This window comes from Bombus fervidus, chromosome 4 (genome assembly GCF_041682495.2).
Source record: "Bombus fervidus isolate BK054 chromosome 4, iyBomFerv1, whole genome shotgun sequence".
Classification (NCBI taxonomy): domain Eukaryota; kingdom Metazoa; phylum Arthropoda; class Insecta; order Hymenoptera; family Apidae; genus Bombus; species Bombus fervidus.
Window position 1 is genome coordinate 14,320,536 of NC_091520.1, and position 22,011 is coordinate 14,342,546.

General features: G+C 36.3%; 1 protein-coding gene across 4 annotated transcripts in view; it reads left to right on the forward strand.

Annotated features, from left to right (window-relative positions):
- Positions 1–22,011, forward strand: part of LOC139986181 (protein FAM135A) — a 48,060-nt gene that overhangs the window by 12,039 nt on the left and 14,010 nt on the right. For all 4 annotated transcript variants that reach the window (XM_072001305.1, XM_072001307.1, XM_072001306.1 and 1 more), the window contains exons 2-6: positions 16,843–17,120; positions 17,244–17,320; positions 19,653–19,866; positions 21,166–21,300; positions 21,457–21,486. In XM_072001305.1, the coding sequence (XP_071857406.1) occupies positions 17,044–17,120; positions 17,244–17,320; positions 19,653–19,866; positions 21,166–21,300; positions 21,457–21,486 (533 nt within the window). In that variant the 5' untranslated portion in view covers positions 16,843–17,043. The remainder of the gene's footprint in view (positions 1–16,842; positions 17,121–17,243; positions 17,321–19,652; positions 19,867–21,165; positions 21,301–21,456; positions 21,487–22,011) is intronic.

Genomic DNA, 22,011 nt, shown 5'->3' on the forward strand with positions numbered 1-22,011 from the left:
CCTTCACGGACGATTTTATGTCTCAACTTAGGCTAACTCTTTCTAAACGAGGCGCAGCCATTTCTAGAAAGCTCGTAACTTCGTTAGTTGAAAATAACGTTCTGGATGATCGAATACCGTCTATCAAGATCGTATTGCAATTTTTTAATACTTCTTCTTTGTAGTTTCATTATTATTATTAGTATACAGTAGAAGTTACGATAAAAATGTAATACGAGAAATTACGCAATAATTTAACGATGTAAATTATATATTATTCCCTAATTGACAAGTTACAGATTGATTATAGACTCCTCTTTCATAATTTTACAATTTTACAAACAAAAATTTCATTTTAATATCGCCGTTATGCAAAATATCGAAATACCTTGAGACTCGTAACATTTCTCTTATACCTAATATTAGTTTAATTAGTTTTTAAAAATAAAGTTCTCGGAATCTCCTTTCACAGCTACGATACTGAAAAAATCTAATCCCATGTTATAAATTATTTCAAAAAGGAGAAGCTTCAAACTCCAAATGAAATATTACGTTAACGACAACGTAGTCCTCTCTAATGGGTTAAACAGCGATTCCCTGGTTAAAGACCGCGCTTCATCCAACCCGTCATTCGTTGCTATAATTAATTACGAGATAATCTGACCGTCGATAAAAGGAACGCGACGTTGAAGCTCGCAATCCCGCGTTATCGTCCCGTAGATCGCTTGGGCGGAAAAGAGGAGGCCCTGTCAGCCTACATCTATGTATGGCCGTCTACATGTTGTGTGTCGTTATCACTATCAATAGCCCCGATACACTTCCGGCGTGGTGTGCGAGAGGGGAAACACGTAGGTGGTGAGTGCACGCGCGTCGCAATAAACCACGCCTTATCGCCTTACGCTTGAAACTTCTCGAGCCACGTTCACGTGGTTTGTTGAACCACGCAGGTTCATTGGCTCTGTGGTTAGAAAATACGCGAGCACGTGACGCACACAGTTTTTTACACAGCGTTCGACCAAATGACGTATAACATATAAGGTAACACGTGATGATTTTTTATGAAAAAATAAGAATAAGATATGGAACATTTGTCCGTAGGACGGTTCGTTTTCGAGAAAGTCGAATTGGAAAATTTATCAAGTACAAACATACTTTTCATTTTTCTCTTGAGGGGCATAATTCAGTTTGAACGACAAACGACTCAAGTAGCAGAAGAAGCGAAGAATTTTAATATAAAAGCAATCGATATTGCAGACGGTAGAATAGCGAGAGAATTAGAAGACTGTACATTGAGAGAGATTGTTGGATGAGAGTGTGGGGAATGGGGTGAAAAAATGCGACATTCTCGGATCGAGTGGCGCGAGGGCTGATGCAATTCTGAGTGTGACATCCGGAAAACGCTGATCGAGCACAGAATGGACTGCAGAGTAGTGGAAGTGGGTCGTTCTTGTCAACGCGATCGTTAGAATTCGATTAATCGCGCGTATCAACTTTGATTTGGATTCTTTTAATTCGTTTTGAATTAAGTTGAAGAGATTCGCAGTGTGGTCTTTGTCTTAGTTTATTCAAAGTTGTGGGATATTTTATTGGTGAGTTATTTTCTATCTAACTACCCCTTCAATACGTATTATTTTATTATTTATTGTTTTAGTAGAAAATGGTTAAAAGTCATCGTTTATGATAATCATTCAATGGGATATAAGTATTTGTATGTTCAGTTTTTCGTTTATTATGATTTCGAAAGATACAGTAAATCATACTGTGACTAAGTATAAATCTTTCTGTCCCTTAACCATAGTAAAAGAGATCAGAGTTGAAGTATATTTGAACTTTTCTCGGTCCTCTATTAATTTAATTCTTTATTCTCCTATTATATCGGTAATGTCCTTTAGAGCTTCTTTTCTTACAATGTTACTATATTTTTGTTTTATCGAATATTTACACCTCTAACTCTTCCGGTTGTATATCCTGGGAGCATTGGTCTTTCCAATATTACAATGCCCGTTAATACCCGGGCATCAACAGAAAAGAATTAACGAAGATTTATTTCAGCTATACATAAAAATGTATAAATGCGCGAATACGTAGTATATAAATACATAGAAATATACGTTTCTTAACTTTTGCACAAATAATATTCTTATTTCAACAATAAAACGTTCGTACAATGCTATATGAAATAAATTTATCAAATAAAACGAGGCAAACTTTCCTCGAATTATCAAGAATCGATATTTCCATCTTGAAACTCGCAATCTCTCCTTCACGATATTATTCACAAATCAAATATAAACGTCAAAAAGTCTAACTCGATTCCATCGATAATTTACAATCATCATCTCTACCAAAATGTCAAACCTTCTTGCCCTATATTCCCGGAATATATCGAATTTTCCATAATTCCCCGAAAGTCCAATATTCCTTGAATAAATCGAGCAACTTGAATTTCCCGTTCAACGTACAATTTTAGTTCCCTTTTACCAGAGTTTATCGGTTTCGAGTAACGTAGTCGACAAATCAGAGAGTTTGCGTGATTCAACGTTTCGAGACGTAGGCACCGGCTAGAGATAAGAAATACTTTCCTTTTGCTGGTCTTCGGGGAGATGCGCTGGCTGCAGACGCCCCTTCGTCAGATAGAAGTGTCTAGACGTCTGACCAAATACGCGCGCTTCTCCTGCCAAGAGCTGAAGCTGAACCGAGAGCCAGGCGAACAGCGATGAGACGCTTTAAAAGATAATTCGCGCTAGTTTGATGAACCGTGTGGGCAAAAACAGGCTTTTTCTCTCTTTGAATCAACTCTGAAAAAACTTGGCTTCTATTTCGATGTTTTACGTAATTTAAAATACATGTACCAATGCTTTAATATACATGGATACTTATCTTATTTCTAGGGAATGTAATTTAAGTACGAAATCATAAATTAAGATTGTAATTTTTATTGCTGTCAGAACGTCGCAGAACGAGTATCACGATAAGTGGAATTGAATTTTTTTAATTAATATAGAATACAGTTAATATCCAGTTGTGAAATGTTATAACACAGTTTTGTTATTTAGAAAATTCTTTAGCCTTAGATTTCGTAATTTAAATTATTTTTATTGTAATTAAAAAAAGTTATAGAAATAAGAGGAGTTTGCTTGTTTTTTATTATTAACAGACCATTGGAGGAGAATGTTATGAATGAAGAATTGATTTCAAAAAATTATCTGTACGTGGCCAATGCTATGAAAAAATTTCATTTTTTAGAATGTTGTTTATTCTCGAATTATTCAGTGTTTCTTTTATCTTTAAAAAAAGCTTGCTTCAATCGTACCTATGTTTCAATCAGATTACGATTATATTTGGCGTTTAATTTCTGTCTGATCTGTGAAGGTTCTATAAAAGTAATTGTACGATTGTATAAGAGATTTCTTATCTCTGAAGGTATAATTTAAATTTCATTTAAATCGCATTTTCCTCGATTATTCGACGTCCAAATCGCAATCACGAATTTTCAAAGCGGGCCGTGCTTCCGTTCTTTCCGCGACGTTAAGCTTTCGCACACAATTTCTTGAATGTAGATTGAATCGTTCAACGTAGAGTCTTTACGTCGTTGATAGAAAGATACACATTAATGCTCTTGTAATATCAACACGCTTCGTAAAACCAGGATACATTTGATGAAGTTTTGCCGAAGCCAAAGATACATCAAAGATTAGCCATACTAATATTTGAATATTTAAAATTTTAAATTTTAAACCAACATCGTTCAACATTTTAATGAGATCATAAATGAAAAATATTTCTTTCCTTTTACGAAAGAATAATTTCTAAAATTCAATATTTGAAAAACAAATTTCATATCGAAGCCGTGTTTCCATTTAATTTCGAGATTAAATATATTTTTCCTGATCTTCTTAAAACATATTGATAATATTAGTATTCATATTAAAATACTTTTGTTTAGGCATGAAATTTAACAAAAATTGACTTACTATATTCTTCTTACTATATATCAGTCGTTTAATATTATTTAATATATCACGACAAGGAATATTTTTTAAGATTCTGACTAAACTGTAAATCTAGAAAAATCCATATATCCTTCAAAAATTGAATAAAATTACAGTTTTCGTGATATAGGATCGATCAAAAACGTAATGAATTTCAAAATTACCCGTAAAAGATTGAAGATGTAGCTTTCCTTGTAGTGATCAAATGATTACCAACCGAATCGATGAATTACAGAGCAACAGAAGAATATAAGAAGTGGTTACGAGCGTTCGCAACTCGAAAAGATTCTCGCGAGCGAACAATTCCAAAATCGACGCTTTAGCACGAACAATTTCACGAAACATTGTTCTCTGTAACCAGCGGAGACACGCAGCGAATACCAGTAATTTTCAGTGTAACGTCACCTTAATAAGTAGGCAAAGAAATAAAAAAGGGAAAAAGAAAGATAAAAAGAACACGATGAGACTTATCAAAAGGAAAGGTTTGTGTAGCGGCACGAAATCTTCGCATCGTTTCCACCTTAGAATTAATTATTCGAACGAAGTTACCTCCGGCCACGAACGCGGGTCAGCGTCGTTATTAAAACGCGAACACGTGTCGGTGCTCCTAACGAAGCCAATTTAGACGTTCGCCCTGCCGTTATACCTTCGGCGAGAAGTAAATTTCTCGACAATTTTCTGAAATGAAAAGCGACTGGTAATTCGCTTATTCAAAAAGAAACTGCCGGTTATTCGAATGAAAAGCAAAAATTAGAAACGAAGGCGACGCAGAGTAGGAAGAAAAATGGAGAGAGAAAAGAAAGAGAAAATGAAATTTCAGAAATGGAGGGTGAGATCTCAGTTGAATGATCCTCGACCACCACCAAACTTTCGTGTTACTTACTTTCATCGTTTCAAAAGGAAGTTTCCGCGTGTTACCATTCCAAAGACGCGCATTTAGTCAAAAAATGCAAAAACTCGGTTGCTCGTCCGATTAAATGGAAGATCATTCTTCTTCCGGTAAAGGTCAGAGGTTGAAAGTTCGGGTAAACGACCCGCGGAGGGATCAAAGACGTTCCCTATCGACCGTCATTATATTAGGTTGCTGGGAAAATTCATAGTAAAAGATTTAACTAAAATTACATGTTTTTTCTATATATAATTTCACGAGAATATTTTTGAAAAATTTGTCCTCCTTTTCGGTAACAAATTCTCTCCAATAGCTTTTATAGGATTCTAGAATATTTAGTTTCTTGTTTATGTCTTTCTATATTAGATATATTTGGTGAACGAAACAAATTATCCAATTTTCCACGAAGATTCAAAACTCCTTGGATATACGAGCTTCAACATTATCTCACCGAAGGAAAGAAATCTGCTTTCTCAACGAATTTTGAATAGTTCTTCTTAATTTTTTCCATGTTCAACCGACACAGTATTTATCAGAATATTTGATTATTCGATACGCTACGAACTTATCAAACGATCTAATGGTACGTCAATTTTCTCGAAAATGGCTCCGTCTTTTTTCGCGTGTCGCGATACGTATCATTTTTCTTGATTTTTTTGGACTGGTTACACGCAATATCATAGTAAGCCTTAAAACAGGGTCCCGTTTTTTCTTGCGTATCGCGAGACTATATTTTACGACCCTCTTTTTTTCCTTTTTTCGATTGGTAACACGCAATTGATATTGTTTCTGCGAACAGCCGTACCCTTGCGTTTCTGCGTTGTCGAAAGTGGTTAATTTTACACCATCTCGACGTGTCGTGTTACACGTCCCACCGATATCGGAAGGTTTTATTTTTGCTTCGAGCCACGCGTGAGATGGTAGCTTTTTCCGATATTGTATTTCGAGTTCGTTTTTTAAATAAGATCCTTCGCCCTGATCGTTAAAGGGACTGTTTTTGGATCGGCTTCGTGGGATTGAAGCGATCTATCGAGGGATAACAAAATGTGGGTGGACTGCGAAAAAATTTATCGAGTTTCTGTTTAATTTCTCTTGGGGAAAGGAGAAGGAAAATGACGCGTTAATTAATTAATTTACGTACTGGCTAGGATTTTATAGAATTGATTGTTTTGATGGAAACAATCATTTGGATAATTATTTCTTACTGGACAATTTTATATACATTATGGGTTCGAAAGAGCAATAACACTAATGGAAAAATTAATATTTTAGAAATTGATAAATGAAAAGTATGTTAGTACAGTGAGAAAGTACTTGACGATGTTCAAAGTAAAACAATTGTTAAAATGTTTAAAATTTTAATTACTTGTAAAATGTGTTGGTCACACAGGGATGTTGATAAATACTTTTAACGTAGTATAATTAAAACATTATGAAATTGCTATAATTGTAGATAAGATATATTTCTACAATTACATAATTGTTATATTGAAATATTTCTGAAATCAATGATGTATTTAATTCAGTGACGGTGTGATATGAATAACAGTCAGAGTAAAAAAATAAACTACTTGAAATTTGAATAAAGCGATAAACAATTTACGATAAATAAAAGTATTCAATGAATGTTAAAAAAATTCCGTATATACACGCCAATCTTGTATTTCGAAATAACAATTAATCTTCGACCTTCTGCATATAATACAATAGAATATCCAACGTCAACTCCCACACAAAAACAAACGGAATAGCCGAAACGACATAAATAATAAAACCGCTAAAAATAAAATTTCGTATTAAAAAGAATTTTTAATAAAAATATTCGTATTCCACGTGCATAGTTGAAAGCTACTGCATGATTCGAAATATCAAAAGCACAAACTGGATGTACGAAGTCTCGCCGCGATTAAAACACGAAACTCCATCAAATATTCTGTTTGTCTTTGCTCGAGGTAACAAAAAATCTGCGAAATTAATATTGTTTCGCTTCTGTAGGACAGAATGGTTGGAACGTACTAACTCGAATCGAAGCAAATGAAAAAAGAGAGACGATTAATCAGATCATAAAGGAATCATGAATTATCGAGGCAACGGTATTCCATTGGGAAACCGATATTTAAATAGAACTACGTAAGTTGAATTGCAAATGGGGAAAAGGCTCTGAAAGCTGCCAATGCGATTGTAAACCGTGCACAGAGCTCGGTCATAAATATTCTCTGCATTATTAACTATCGTAAAGAAAGAGATAGAAGATAGTTGAGAGTGACGGGCTGATACAATCGTCTACGTGAAGTTGCGAAAATTATAGGAAACACGTTATCGCATTTTCAGCCTGGTTTGATTGGGGCTGTAGTTGCGGATGGAGACATTAAATTTAATCAATAACCGTTGTTTGCATTTCTCGGGTATATTGAGGTGTTTCGAAGGCGAAACTGTTTGAACAGTCGCAAGATATTGGACAGAGATGGAAACTACAGGTGAGAGACTGAAGTAATTTTTGAAGAGAAATGAATTTATTTTTTGTAACTGTAGAAATGTTTTTCTTTTTTACTTTTTCTTTTCTTTCTCGTTGAATAATCTACTGGGTTAATTTTAATTTGAAAAAACTGGAATTTTTCTCTTCCCTGTAAGATTCGCTCTCTTTGTTTCAAATGTCATGGCTGGTATTTGTTTTTTATTTTTCCAGAAGTGTTAAAATATTTGGTTACGCATACTTTTTACCTTGCACGTAAAGTTATATTATATAGACGCTTCTGAAATAAAGCCAAATATTTTTAATTCTACGAAGGAAAATAAAAATGACAAGAGCTAAAATGATACAAAATTTCAGCCTTTCCAATTTCGAACTGGTGAACGTATTTACTAAAAGGGACAGGATTCGTCTGTGATATTCGTCAGACAAATATGAAAATAATCATCACCAACGTTAACCAAAAACCATTTACTAAATTCCCAGCCTGCGCCTCTATCTTATACCACGTACATACGAATCAAGCCAAGTAGTCCAATAAATTCAATAATTAATTCAATAATAATCACGAATTAAGACATTATAATTCACAGGAAGGATAATAAAGCCTGTGTTGATTTGAAGAAAAAGTTCCCGGAATCAGTCGAGATATTTCGTTGAATTCGCAAATACAAGCAAGACTAAGGGTAGCCAGGAAGTCATGAGACGGTGGCAGCGCGACAAGGAATGGCAAATATTTCAAGAACTCGCAGAGTTCTCGAATAGAAACGAAGGTCGAGCGCGGGGCTGACGACCCGAAGACGACCGGAGCCACGAAAATTCAACCTCGAACGAAATGCTAATCGATACGGAATTTCAATCTTCCCCGTTCGGCGTCTTCCCCTTTCTCTGTTCGCCACGCTTCCGTTTTATCGTTCGTCGACCGTTGTTCAGCTTTCATCCCCCATAGAGTACGTTGCTACTGTTCACTGCGACGCGGATAAGCTTGCAGCCTGTTCGAAATTGATTTGCTAGGGCAACTTGTTCCTTGTTTCGTAGCTGTGGGTTTCTTGATTTGTTCCTTATAACACGTAGAAAATCATTGACAAATACGTTTTATATAAAATATTTAATAAAAATATTTAATAAATTTTTTCAATGTTGTATGGAAAAATATTCAACTTAAAGAATAAAGTTTGTCTTACACCATTTGGTTTCCAAAACACGCTAAAAACATAATTTCGGCCTTCAACTATTTTCACTTAAATACGAACAGTTGCTAGTAGAAAAATAGATGTTAACTACCTGGCCAAGAAAGAGCTATCTTCTATACAAATTTCGTTAAAATTGACGTATAGGTTACACATATGTATGTATTAGCTTACAGGATTCGGAATTCTATAATTCCGTAGCTCTCTGCATACTACAACAGTCCAGCTGTATTCTTCGAAATGCTCGCAGAAATACAATTTTTACTGAACCGTAAAGCGATATTTTCAACCCTCTTTGCAAAACAGATATTGCATATTCCATAAGCCGCCTAGAATATTAAAACTACGTCGTTTCTTTCGCCTTTAATATTCCGTTAGTTCGCAAGATGCTATAACGCGCAAAGACACGTAGCTTTACATCGCCGTAAATCTTCGAGTCTGGCACAATATCTTGCACGAATTCGGCCGTGTATATTTCCTTTGGAGAAAAATTCGTTAAAATTGCAAGAAAATCCGTGTCTGAACTAAACAAGGGCAACAACCTGCGGCATTACACGACGTTCGTATCTTCTTCAAGGCGCAACAACGCGTCGCACGTGCATAAAACAGCTCGGCTGCAACCATAACACGCGCTACCGCGGATGCTTCGAAAAATATCGTGTAAGATTTATTTATAGCCTGTTCATACTTAATTTAACCCGGCCTCACGCCGCAGGGAGAACGTCCAAGTCGATAAAAAAGATCCTAGAAATCCGTTATCGTCGATGTTTCAAGCTCGGCTCTGTATTTGCGCCATTGTGCTCCGCGTATATCGATAGCTGGACACTGTGGACACGCTTCCACAGTTGCGCTATCGACAGACTTGCTGGGATTAAGTTTGCTATTGTTGCTTAGTTACGTTTTTTGCAAACGCGTTCTGCAACGAATCACAGTTTTTTCTGTATTCCGCTTTTCCAATATTTATCGACTATACCTTCTTGAATATTTATTGTACGTGTGTTACGTGTGCAATGTTCGATGTTTTTTCATTATATTCAATGTTTAGTTTTGGTTATTTTGTGGTAAATAAATTTTTGAAATTTAATGATCTAAAATTTGCTACTTTCAATGTGATTTTAAGTGAATGGTAATTTTGATCTACTGATATTGTTTAAGATTCGTACTGTTATAGTTAGTTGATCATATTATCAGGTTGATCAGAGATATAGAATATATCGAAATGTTAATGAGAAACTGTCGATAAGTTATTTGACACGGTTGATTTTGACGATGGAAACGGATCAATGGCAGAGGGTAACTAATGCTCGTGTTCGACCTTCCTTTATGCTTGATACACGATTAGAAAATTACGAGCAAGCTCGTCTAAAACTGCATCCAAGCTCACGCTATTTTATTATCCCTAAATCCTACATTTTATACATACTCGCAATGCCATAAATCTTTATGCAATCCGAATTCGAATTCAATTTCATTTCAACTTCCATAAAGAAAAATTTATTCTAAAAATAAAATTTATTCTAAAAATATATGAATTATGGAATCCTTCAGAATAATACGAGAGAATAATTCTTTAGAAGTTGTGACATTTAAAACATTTACATTGTAATTTCAACATACATAAAATTCTACCAGAAATTCACAAATTCACATTCTCAGATTACTTCGAACTTTACTAATCAACGGACGAGTAAATCAACAATCAAGCGAGTCTAACGATAAAATCTCATAACAGCGTTAATTAAACTCTCAAAATGTTTCGTCTAACACGCATAATATATCCATGAGGGGTGTCTATACAGGTGTTGGATTACTTTCGTGAGCGTGCGTATGTACTTACATGTCTTTTTATAGCAACCAGTATTTCCAATTATTGAAATTTACTAATACGAAATTTACACGCAAATTAATTACAATGTTTTACATAAAGTAATAAACCAAACGACAGAATCCCAATAGAATTCCGTACATTGACTGGCGAACGCTTGACGTTGGTTCGCGTGTGGCGTGTAGGAAACATTTTCACGGCCTCGAATGGTATCGCGCGTAAATACACACGGCGTGACGCCCGATCTAGGCCAGAAACGACGAGTACCTCTGACTAAACTGGGCCACAGTGCGTCGGCCTCGTGTCTAGAAATACCATTGCTGGTCGTTCGAAACGACCAAAAGGCATTCCCGATTAAAATTGCTCGGGACCAGCCATTCAGGAATTTACAAAACCGCAGCATCTCGATACGAATCTTTGTGAAAAATATAGCAGAATGACAGAGTTTCTTCAGAAAAACCTTTCCTTCGTTAGTATAAGGTGTATTAGAGCGGCGATCGATATTATGTTTATCTTTCGTGCAAGTATGACTGTGTATACGTGCATTTCGAACTTTCGTAATTTAAAAGAATTTTTATTTCATTGGAATATTGTTTTTGTTGTACTTAATAAATTAAACATTTTGCGATTCAACCCGGAGGCTAAAAACTTTAAAGCTAAAGCCTAGCTGGGAAATTTTTGCAAAGTGTAATCTCTCCCTCGTGGTTTCAATTTCTGAGAAATGATTATGAGGCATTCCAGAGATAATTTGAACAGCGTGATAACGAAATGTAATATGTCATACGACAGGAATAAATATTGTTTTTTTTGATAACTGCTACGCAACTGGAGTTGATTTATCATTGTATTCGCATGACTTTCATTACATTACTTTCATCGATATGAAAAAGGAATTTAAACAAATCGACGATCTCATAACGATACGATAAGAAACATGGAAATTAAATGTATCTATCGTTCAACAATTTGATTAGATTAGCAACGATCGTTTATCGCTTCGTTAATGTCGATGATGAAGATTTTCTAGTATTACATTGATATATAATACTAGATATAGTAATATATAATGTATATAACGTATATAATAATGTAATAATAGTAATAAGTTTCAGTGATATAATTTCGTGTAGCATTCTACAATTCATACATTTCAAACTATTATTCACAGATTTTTCTTTTCTTTCCAATGTTTCCACATTTCTATTTCGTATCTTCCATCTTTAATGTTACTTAACCTAATTAAAAAGAAAAGAAAATTACGCTGGACGATCTCATTTTATATTATAACAAATTTTTCAATGTTGGTTCCTAGTTAAATACCAATTTCTCCTACATAAAAGATAATTTAGAAAATGTTTGATACATCAATGATGAATCAATGAAAGAAAGAAAAAAGGAAAGAAAGGAGCGATAATACAATTCTCGAATAAGTACGGAGAACAAATTCTCAATATCGGTCTATAAAATTTTCAATGTTCTAGGGTAAAAATAGAGCTAGATAAATTTTTACGGAAGCGAAACTGTCTCGCAAAAGTATCGTCGTAAAGTATCGCTGAAACTTCCGCTCGCAGCTTTCTTACCACGTCACGTATTTGTTGTTTGAAACTTTGAATTGCGTTTAGCAGGGAAAAATGAATGGGAAAAGACATATCCGGGTGAGTTTCGAACTCTCTTTAAAACTTCCGCCATCTGACTTGTACCTTCGACCCTTCTGGGACAGACGAACATACAATACCCTTTAGAAAAGTTATCTCGGAGAATGGATCTGAATTTTTACAATCTCTTGCCACGATTTTATAATTCCATCTCTCGGTTCAATTTTCTCTTTGTTGGATTTGAACGGAACATCGCTCGAGTAGGGATCAATTTCGAGTTTTCGATCAATGTGTTTGCATAGAAATTTATTTGAATCATAATTTTGCTTTTTTAACCTCGCCATATACCTTTGCATCTTTTGTGTTTAAAGATACAATCGATATTCCATCTCCTCCGTATTATCATCAAACAAAAATAATCTCCCCATAATAATTCTATCAACATTCACCTCGATCGACCAGAAGAAGCTAAAGCAATGCTCCGCGTACACCCCACGATAACAAAACCCTCTCCTGAAATTCTCCAAACTTTACGCGAACGTACCCTCCACTACATTACCTTCGGTACAACATCATCAACTTTATCCACGTAAATCTATAGGTTTTATGCTACCGTTAACTTTAATAACATCAACCAGTAAACAGGAAAATATTACGTACAGAGTGGAAATTTTTATGCAAGCTGGTATTATTTAGGATATAATTAACAAAATTGAATTTCCATAGAAAATTGTTTGACCTACTAGGTATTGTATAAAATACTGTAATTTGGATATTTATTATTTCTTTGGAAAGTTCCATTAATAATTTAATATGGACCGATAAAGAGGAGATTACGTTTCTTTTAAGTTAACCTTAAGACTAAACTATCCTCAAATTGAGATTCTTAACACCTCAGTGTTAAACGACGTCTCTGGCACATCATTGTAAGTTTTGGCATGGGAATCGCAAGGGGCGCCAGAGAAGTTATTTGACGTCAAGAAATTGACCGAGCAACAGTCGCTCGAATTATTCATAATAATCTAATGAATAGTCTCTTCGAAGGACTTGCTCGTTACTTTGAAATATTTTTGGTCACGTGTATAATATTAGAACCTCTACGAAAATATCGATCTCATTCTCACATACTTTTCAATCGTTCACGCTAAACATTTTATACTCGCACCTTAAAATAGTCTAAAATGATAGCAAATTACACGTTATTAATATATTTGGTATTAAAGCTAGTTTTTCTCCGAGAGATTTCATTAAATATCATAATAGACACCTACAACATTGTCTTAAACTTAGCATCGGACCAACGTTGGAACAACGCAAACGAACGGACGTCTTTCGACAGACTGATTTCACAAACGTTCATGCAGACACGTTCGTCTTGGCAGTGCAGTCTGACAGCCAACAAAATAAGATCACGAAATCGTGTAACCTGAGCTAGCTCGCGCGAGTAGTCAAGAAAAGAATCGTTGCCGTCTGTCACGAAGTGTCACCATTTTTTCCACCTCGGTCGTTCCACCCTCTCACCTAAGTTTCCCGTGCGTACGCCAGGTCGTTGATCTTCGCTCGAGGAAGTGTGCACGCGGCCTTCGCGTCCTTGACAGTGGTACGCGCGAGCGCGTCCAGTCGCCGAGGGCAGCCTGAGGAATTTTTGTTTTCCGTCAGCTTCCTTTGTCGGCAGTTTTAACCCCCGTGGTTCTTCGCTATGCATTTGCACGCGTGCAAAAGACTATCGTGAGTGAATCATTTTTGCGGACCAGGGAATTCGACGAGGATCGGTCGAGGGAGGCTTGTCGAAGCGTTCACGAGTGAAGATCGACCTGGCGATCAAAGTTCACTGCACGGGATTTTGGTTAGTGGTGCAAGAGACGGATTTCGGGTTGTATTAGATCGTAACGTACGGGATCTTCGATCTATTTACTTCAAGTAAATAGTTTTATAATAATTTTTGTTGTACGATGAACAATTTTATTTAACACGAATACGTCTGTTATTTCTTTAGAAGGACGATTACAAGATAGTTGTTGCAATACCAAATTGGTGATTTATGGCAATAATGTTTGATGATTTTTTATATCATGTGAAATATAGACGAACAATAAACAACGACGCAGATATTTAATCGCCTGCGATTTAAATCCTGTATCGACACGTTTTGATCGGTAAAAATATTCCTATTTCGGTGAAACTCTTCCTTTTTTACATAATGTATCTCGCGATATTGCATGCCCAATGTGCATCCTAAGATGCAACATTTGAATATCGGAAAAATATTAAAAGTAGAATATTTTATGGAAAATAATGTAAAAATGGAAATTTCCATCATAAAAATCGAGTGTGTCCGATTACTGGAGATATTAAAAAGTGTTTGGAAATTCACGAATTATATTAAACCTAAAAGAGTGGAGGCCAGATTCAAAAGGAGTGTCTAAGCTAAATTTCATTTTACTCCTAAATATACATAAAAGCATATGCATATTAGGTACACTAAATATACTAAATATAATATCTAAATATACATCTGCGCACTATCTAAATAAACCACAAGTCTCTCAGTTTGTCTAGCTTAATAGCCAGAAAAGTCTCCTCGTTGACGCTCGATAAATCATTTTAAGTTATATTTCAACTCCTCCAGATTCACGAGACATCCGAGCACTTAAGATAAAGTGGACGTTCGATCAATACGGATCGGTTATCGTTGCTTCGCTTAAACCATCAACCACGCTAGCCAACCCCTAGACGAAGGTTATTAAGTTTAAAGTTTGATCGGCCGTCTCAACGAGGAATTATGGAAATTGTAAAACAAGTCCTCCTCTTCGCCAACAATTTCGCACGGTTTCAATGGAATTCACAAACGTTTAAAACACGTCAGAAGCATGCACTGGTTTGAACATGTTGCAAAAGAGATATTCGACAAAGTGTTTACAGTGTCGACGACATACAATCTACTACCTGCTGGACGTTTGTACATACCGTCTAACCCTTTGCAAGCTGAGACTTGCGTTTGATTTGTTTGGCTTTTACACATTACCGGTATCGCACGGTTAATTCTTCGCGAATCCAGGAAACGATTTAATTGCCGAATGCTGAGAGATTTGCAGGATTATCGTAAGTCCCGTTTTACTCGATCAGGTTTCAATACGATTTAGCGTTAGCTGTGTTGATAGTTTTGTTAATACTGGAGATTATACAGAATATATGTATAAGGATTTAGTAGAGCGATTAGCCCAGGATGGATTAGGAATTTGTACTTTTCAGTATAAAAATTCTATTTTTTTTTTTTTTTTTTTTATATATATATAAAACACCATTGTGTACCTATGGTTGTAAGAAAAGCGTTATAGTTTTCGTAACGGGGAATACAATTATAATTTAATTATGAAACCGAAGGGATGATACTTTGAAAGTTAAAATATGCGATTCCATCTAAATAAATAAGAATTTGATACTTCGAATAATCTCGTTTGATGGACAAATAGTAATATCTCACTATATCTTGTAATAAGTAAAATTTGTTCAATTTTGCAACAAATACAATAAATCATCCTGGGAGTTTTGAAAGGGGTATACTTGTTTCTTCCTGTTCTTTAATATCTGTTGCACTTGTTTCAGAATTTATATAGCTTTCTTCTTTCGTGCTATAGCCCAAAAACCTAGATTCTGTCTCAAATGTTTAACGCTCAGAACCTCGTTCGTTATATGTAATTATAAATATTCGTAGGAAATTCCAGTTTGCCATAAATTACTAGAGAAATTTGCGAAAATTTATAGTATTCGAGGCATGAATACCGCGTAACAATGTTGGGAAGTTAAAAAGCAACAGCAATTACAACGGGCTAAATCACTGAGCTGACTTGGAAACCGGCGGACGTTAATTTCCACTTGACTCTCGAACTCGGCTCTAATTAAATCCACTTTAAACTCGAATCGTTTCGTCGTCGCTACAATTAGAAGTCACTCGAAGGTGTGCGGGGGTGGTCAACCTCCTTTCCGGAAGACTCGATTGCAAAGCATTCGCGAATTTCGAGGCCAAACTTCGTTAGCTTGTCGTTTCCAACGGGGAGCAAATCAGAGCAAACAGAGAAATTCCCCTTTCCATTCTCTTCTCTCGTGAAGAAACACATCCTGAAAGTTTTTTCGTGCCTTCCAGGCGTAGTCAACGATTTAGCGAATTTGGAAGTAATTTTTTCTCCGGTAGAATATACAGATATTTTGTAGATATATACGTACTGCCATGATAACAGTCGAAGAATTTTGAAAATCAAAACATTCAAACACATTGATCGAATGAAAAATTGCTATCATTCCAGAGTTGTTCTGTTAGAAAGAGCGTTTCATATAAAACAAGACACCCGATTATTTATCACATTGTACACTCGTACTTGTTACTTTTATCATACGTTTCTTGCGTAGGAATATCAACACAAAGAAAGAAACGATGTTGGAAAAATGTTCTCGTTGCATTGAAATTATCGACACCAACATATCTGTAAAGTGCAGAAAACGAATGAAATGCCGGAACCTTTCGTTGATTTAATATTTGCTAAGAAATAGAGGGAGTTTACGAAGAACTTGCGTCCATTCAGGGTACACGCGTAAAGAATGTTCTGTATAAAACAGAAACATAAAATATCAAAAGATCAATAAAAAAAGTACAAACACTTTTCGTAAGTTCAATATTTGCCAGAAACCAGAGAGTAAAAGAGAGGGAGACGGAGGAGAGGAAGACGGGAAAGACTCACCTCCCTCCACGTAAATCACATACAATACACCTTTATCCACTTCAATACGCGGCTGAACGGTTCAAACACCTTCTGCACGCGATTCAACGGTTCGAAGGGGCTGGTTGCTCGAACGGCTGATCAATTGTCTCGTAAATCGAAAGATTCCGTTCTTTTTTATTCGTAGGGTGCCTTCGACGTTGAAAATTTGCGGACAGGATGGCAGGATCGAGCCGGGAACCTCGGCCAGGCCCTAAACGACTATCTTCATCCCTCGTAAGTCGTCGCGACAGACGAAGCTGGTCTTCGTTCGATTAAAGGGCTGCTTCGAACGACGAAGGGAGAAAGAGAGAGGAGGGGTGGTGGTTAGGTTGGCGTCGCGATCGAGATGAGCGATCTACAGGCCACTCTCGAGTTCTCCCTCGAGCTCTGCAAGTTCTACAATGTCGACCTGTTCCAGCGTGGGTAAGCGGATTCACCAGCCATTCTCGTGAACGGAATGTGTGCGCGACGGCTGGCTTGCGTAATTTGCAACGGCTTACCTATCGCCATCGCCTCTAAGCTTATCGACGATTTCCAATTTCGCAGGTATTACCAGATACGAACTGCCCTCAGAGTGTCGCCCAAACTGCCTGTCAAGGTGGAGGTTAACCAGTTACGCAATCGTGAGTACTTCTTTTGAATTTCACTGATTTTTCACGAATTTTCGATAGCGTTGGAGATTCGGATAGGCTTTGGTTTAAAATACTACAAATCAGTGTGTAAATGTTTATGAAAAAATAAGTTTTTCTAAACTTCTTCCATTATCGTTTGATCGTTTGCGTTTCGTTAAATGTAGTAGACGGTAGAATCGCGTTTGTACGAACAAGTTAATGCTCAGACTCTATCATCCGAAGTACGATCGAAGGTAATTTCGTGTTACGTCCGGTGACTCTTTACGTAAACCAAAATCCATCCCTCGGTCGAAGCGGCTACTGACAATGCAAATATAATTAGTCGGATAGCATTAATCCTAAGGAACTGTCATAAAACTAAGCATTTGTATCTTAACGTTAGGCCCCTTAATTGTTATAAAACATATTCAAGTCGAGACGTTCTTTATGGTTATTGCTCCATTAGGTAAGAAATGGGAAGGCCGGTTTTTTCCCATGTTCAACGATCATTTCCACCCGCAAGTGACCGATGCTGGGGCAATAGTTTTGCCTCTGCGACAGCATAGTAACCGAACTTCACTGATTTATCTGCCTTAGATCAGTCAACATCTCTTGACTGGTTTTTCATCCGTTGATCAATCAGTGTCTTGAATGGTTTTCGTTCATCGATCAGTCATCAGTTGTAACTTACTATTTACACGTCTCTGAGAATACGTCTTATAACTCTTTATATCCACAAAGTTGTTGGAATAAAGTATATATTATAACCTGTTACTTTAATGTTATAATCAGTCAACCACCTCCATTATCCTAAACGAAATAGGATTGACCAATTCGTGGCGTCGATTATCGAATCGTAAAGAGAATTCACGATTCTCGTTGACGCGATCTACCGCGAACAATCGAATATTTCGTAATATAAAAGTATCAACACTGATTCCCATAAGGAATATATTGATATAAGCGATCTTTTGTTTTTGCTCGAAATAAGTATTTAAATTCTAATGGAATTGAACTAATATGAAAGAAGCTGGAGCGAATGGTTATGTAATAAATTTTTGTTATCGAAACTGCTCGACTGTCTGAACTTCTTCGTCCTGTTCGGACAAACGAGGTTCTACCGCGCAGCAGAATTCTATTTATCAGAACGAAATTTTACTTAATACCCGATTAATTGAACTGAATATAAGCTGCTATCGTGTGAGCAAAAAATAGCAGATAGTGAGATTAATGGGCGAGGTTTTCCAGCAAGATCAGATAAGTGGAGTTTTTTTGTCATACTTAAAACGTGGCCGAATACTTCAATGACAAGCTCTATATAACACTCGAACAACATTTCATTCAAATAATCGCCAACTGTGACATCCACGCGCTTCATTAACGTCACCCACTCACCCACATCCTCTGACCAAACTAACAATCTCCTGGCCATCTTCTTTTCGCTTGAAAGAACCAAAGAAAAGAAGCAAATGGTAACTGAGTTTCCAGAAATTACCAGCCCTTTGCCGCGACAACGCGTGTCCAGCGAATCAAAGAACTTTCCTCGTGGAGGCAGAAACTTCTGTGGCACCGATGGCGGCAGAAAACTCGCTCGAGTTCACCCAGTCGAGTTAGACAACGGCTGCGACTAGAATTTCGAACTAGTTCAAACCTAGCTTGCACTCGATAGCGTTAGAAAGTTCCCTGAATCGCTTGTATCGCGTTGCCACCCTTCATTGTGCATCGAAACTCGAGCTTCTCTCTTCTATCTCGTGAAAACGATTGAAAGAAAGAAAACCATGAGACGTTCAACGTGAAACGAGCGCTTCTCAAGTCTGACAGTCAATCGGAATTTCGATTTGGAAAATTAGACGCACAGCCATACACGGTTTAAATAATTTGTTATAAAACATTCCGACGTTAAACAGCGAAAGACTATTTGTCACCGATGAGTATTTTAATCCTCCAATAATATCGTTAGGTTGTAAATAATAATAACGTATGTTATTTATAAATTTAGGGTATTGAATTTTATTTTGTATTTTATATCCTCCGCGATGGAGATTAATAACAAGATTAGAAATTCGAAAATTGAGCGATTCAACTGAAAATTATTACGGTGCCCAATAAGCGCAACGGTACCATGAAAGCAGAGTATTTAATTTGATTTTGTATTTTACATTCTCCGCAACAGAGGCGAGTAAAAATAAAATTAAATTAAAAATTCAACCCTAAATATTTACGGATCCCACTAGTCCAATGATACCATGAAAGTTAAGAATTGCAAATACGTAAGTACTTTGCGGTACTTTATCCGATGTGAGGATGCAGAAGAAACGTCAACCGTACGATCATTGTGTTCTAGACTCGTTGGAGGCGCCTGGGACCAGCAAGCGCTTTCAGATCCTCTACAGAAACGAAGAGGTGACACTCGGCACCTCGGTCTTATTCCGAGCTCACGTGCTGGTGCACAGTCACAAGATCGAGGAGGTTCTCTCCCGCACCCACTTCAATCTCGGCGTCGAGCTATGGTTCAGCGAGCCGACGCAACCAGGAAACATGGCCTGCGTGTCGTCTAGGTAAGATAATCGCCTTCGTGTATCTAGAAACGTACTATCATCTCGCTGTACCACTGTCATTTGGTAGACGGTAGTGATATGTGTCCTGACCGCGACGATCGTTTCAGCGTCGCTCGCGAAAAGAAACGATATTGCGGTTTCGTAGGATTGCTACATGCGACTTGCTATACAAGAATCGTGAGAGTCTGATGTTCGTAACGTAACGAAGGCAGCGAAGAGAAGGAGCGTTTGAAGTTAGTTTGTAGACTCTTAAGCCGCGTCTACGCTATATACTAAGACATATTATACGTATAGCGAAGTTGTATAACAGTTGTTAAAGAAACCAAAAGAAAATCTTATGTAATAACGTTATGCGTGTATACAAGGTATTTTAAAAATAGGTGATTAATTTTTGGTATCGTATTCCATTCATTTGAAGCACGAAGGGAGGTGATATGGACGCTTAAGTCTAAAGATATTTCTTTTTCAAGATACAAATACTTCTTAATTACAGGAATATCTGTCACACGTAGACGACGAGCACTGTTCACATTTTGTATTCGCAAGAATAAAATGTAAAATGATGGTAATATTAATTACATTTTCTTCATATGTACCCTGCACCGAAACAATACATTTGAAACACCAAGTCACACTAATTAAACGTAAGTTACAACCGTAAACTTGTCACGACGATTATTATAACGAAATCTAATTTCATTTTAGTTTCTAAGAAGCCATATTGGTCAGCATTATTTTCTTCATTTTGCTGCCAGAATACGTATGATTAGAATATTAAATTACATTTATGTATAGCATCAAAGAAATGGATAGAAATTACGAATGTCCTATATGTTTTGACACAAATGTTCAAATTAATGAATTTACGTTAAATTAATATAAACAATAAATTTGGCGGAGACCAGTCTTTGTGAGAAAGAAAGTAATAAAGACCGAAAGAATAATTCCCATATGTTTTCCAAAAAGCGACAGAAATTCTTCTAAAAAAAATTGAACATTTAATTGCAGGAAATTGTGCAAGTCGAAGTAGGCAGTCGTTAAAATCACATTACAATTTCCGTAACATGGTTTGAATATAATGCACGAGGAAAAGACGTAATGCTTAGTTGTTGAAGGAACACCGACCTCTACAACTTCCATAAATTTCTTCCGCCCATTATGCCTAGGCAAAAGTACACGACAAGAAAGCAGAACTTCCCCACAGACCTAATAGATGGAGAGATCGATAACCTTGGCCGCGTACGCTTTCATGTTCTACCTTGAAGGTTTGACGAGCTTCGTTTGCTTTTTGCTTTGTAGGGCGTTGCAGCTGAACTTCGCACCCACGAAGGGGCTTCACTATCATTTGCCGGTGCTCTTCGACTACTTTCATCTTGCCGCCGTCTCCATCACGATTCACGCCTGCCTCGTGGCCCTTCATCAACCTTACATCAAGTCGGTAACAAGTTGAATTTTTTCTCTTTTTATATTCCTTTCTCGTAATATAATTACAAAATATTTTTATTTACGTACATATACACGATTGTTAACGATGGAAATTTCTCTTTTCTGCTTACGAACGCTGATTTCATTGTACCGTGTTACACGTAGGAAGAGCATACTTCATTATGTCCAGAGCTGGTAAGTTTGAAATTTTGTGTTTCCTTTTTTTTTTTTTTTACAATGAAAATGACAAATTTATGGACACAGTACTTTTAATGCGAATAACGATTTTTTTCGAGTTTCCCCTCTTTCGATCAAGTTCTTTTCTTTTTATTTTCAATTGTCTACTTTGGTGGTTTCTCATGTTTTAAGATTAATAAAGAGTGGACATTAACCGAGAAGGAAGAAAAATTATTAATTATTGAAGAATATATTGTTAAACGAGCTTTGATTGTTACTTTTATATATTTTACATTGTTTAAATTGTATATTATATCTGAAATATTTACATGTTATATTTACATATAAATGTTTATGCTTTTAAGTTAATTTTATGTTTTACATATATTTATATATTGTAATGTGGTTATTTCATGTTAGAAAGCCAATTAGTGACTACAAGGAAGGCATTTTTAAAATGGTGTTTTCTTTGCTCATTAAATTGCAGAGACTGTAACAGGGAGACTTTTTTGTACTCGAATTGAACGTACAATGTAATAAAGT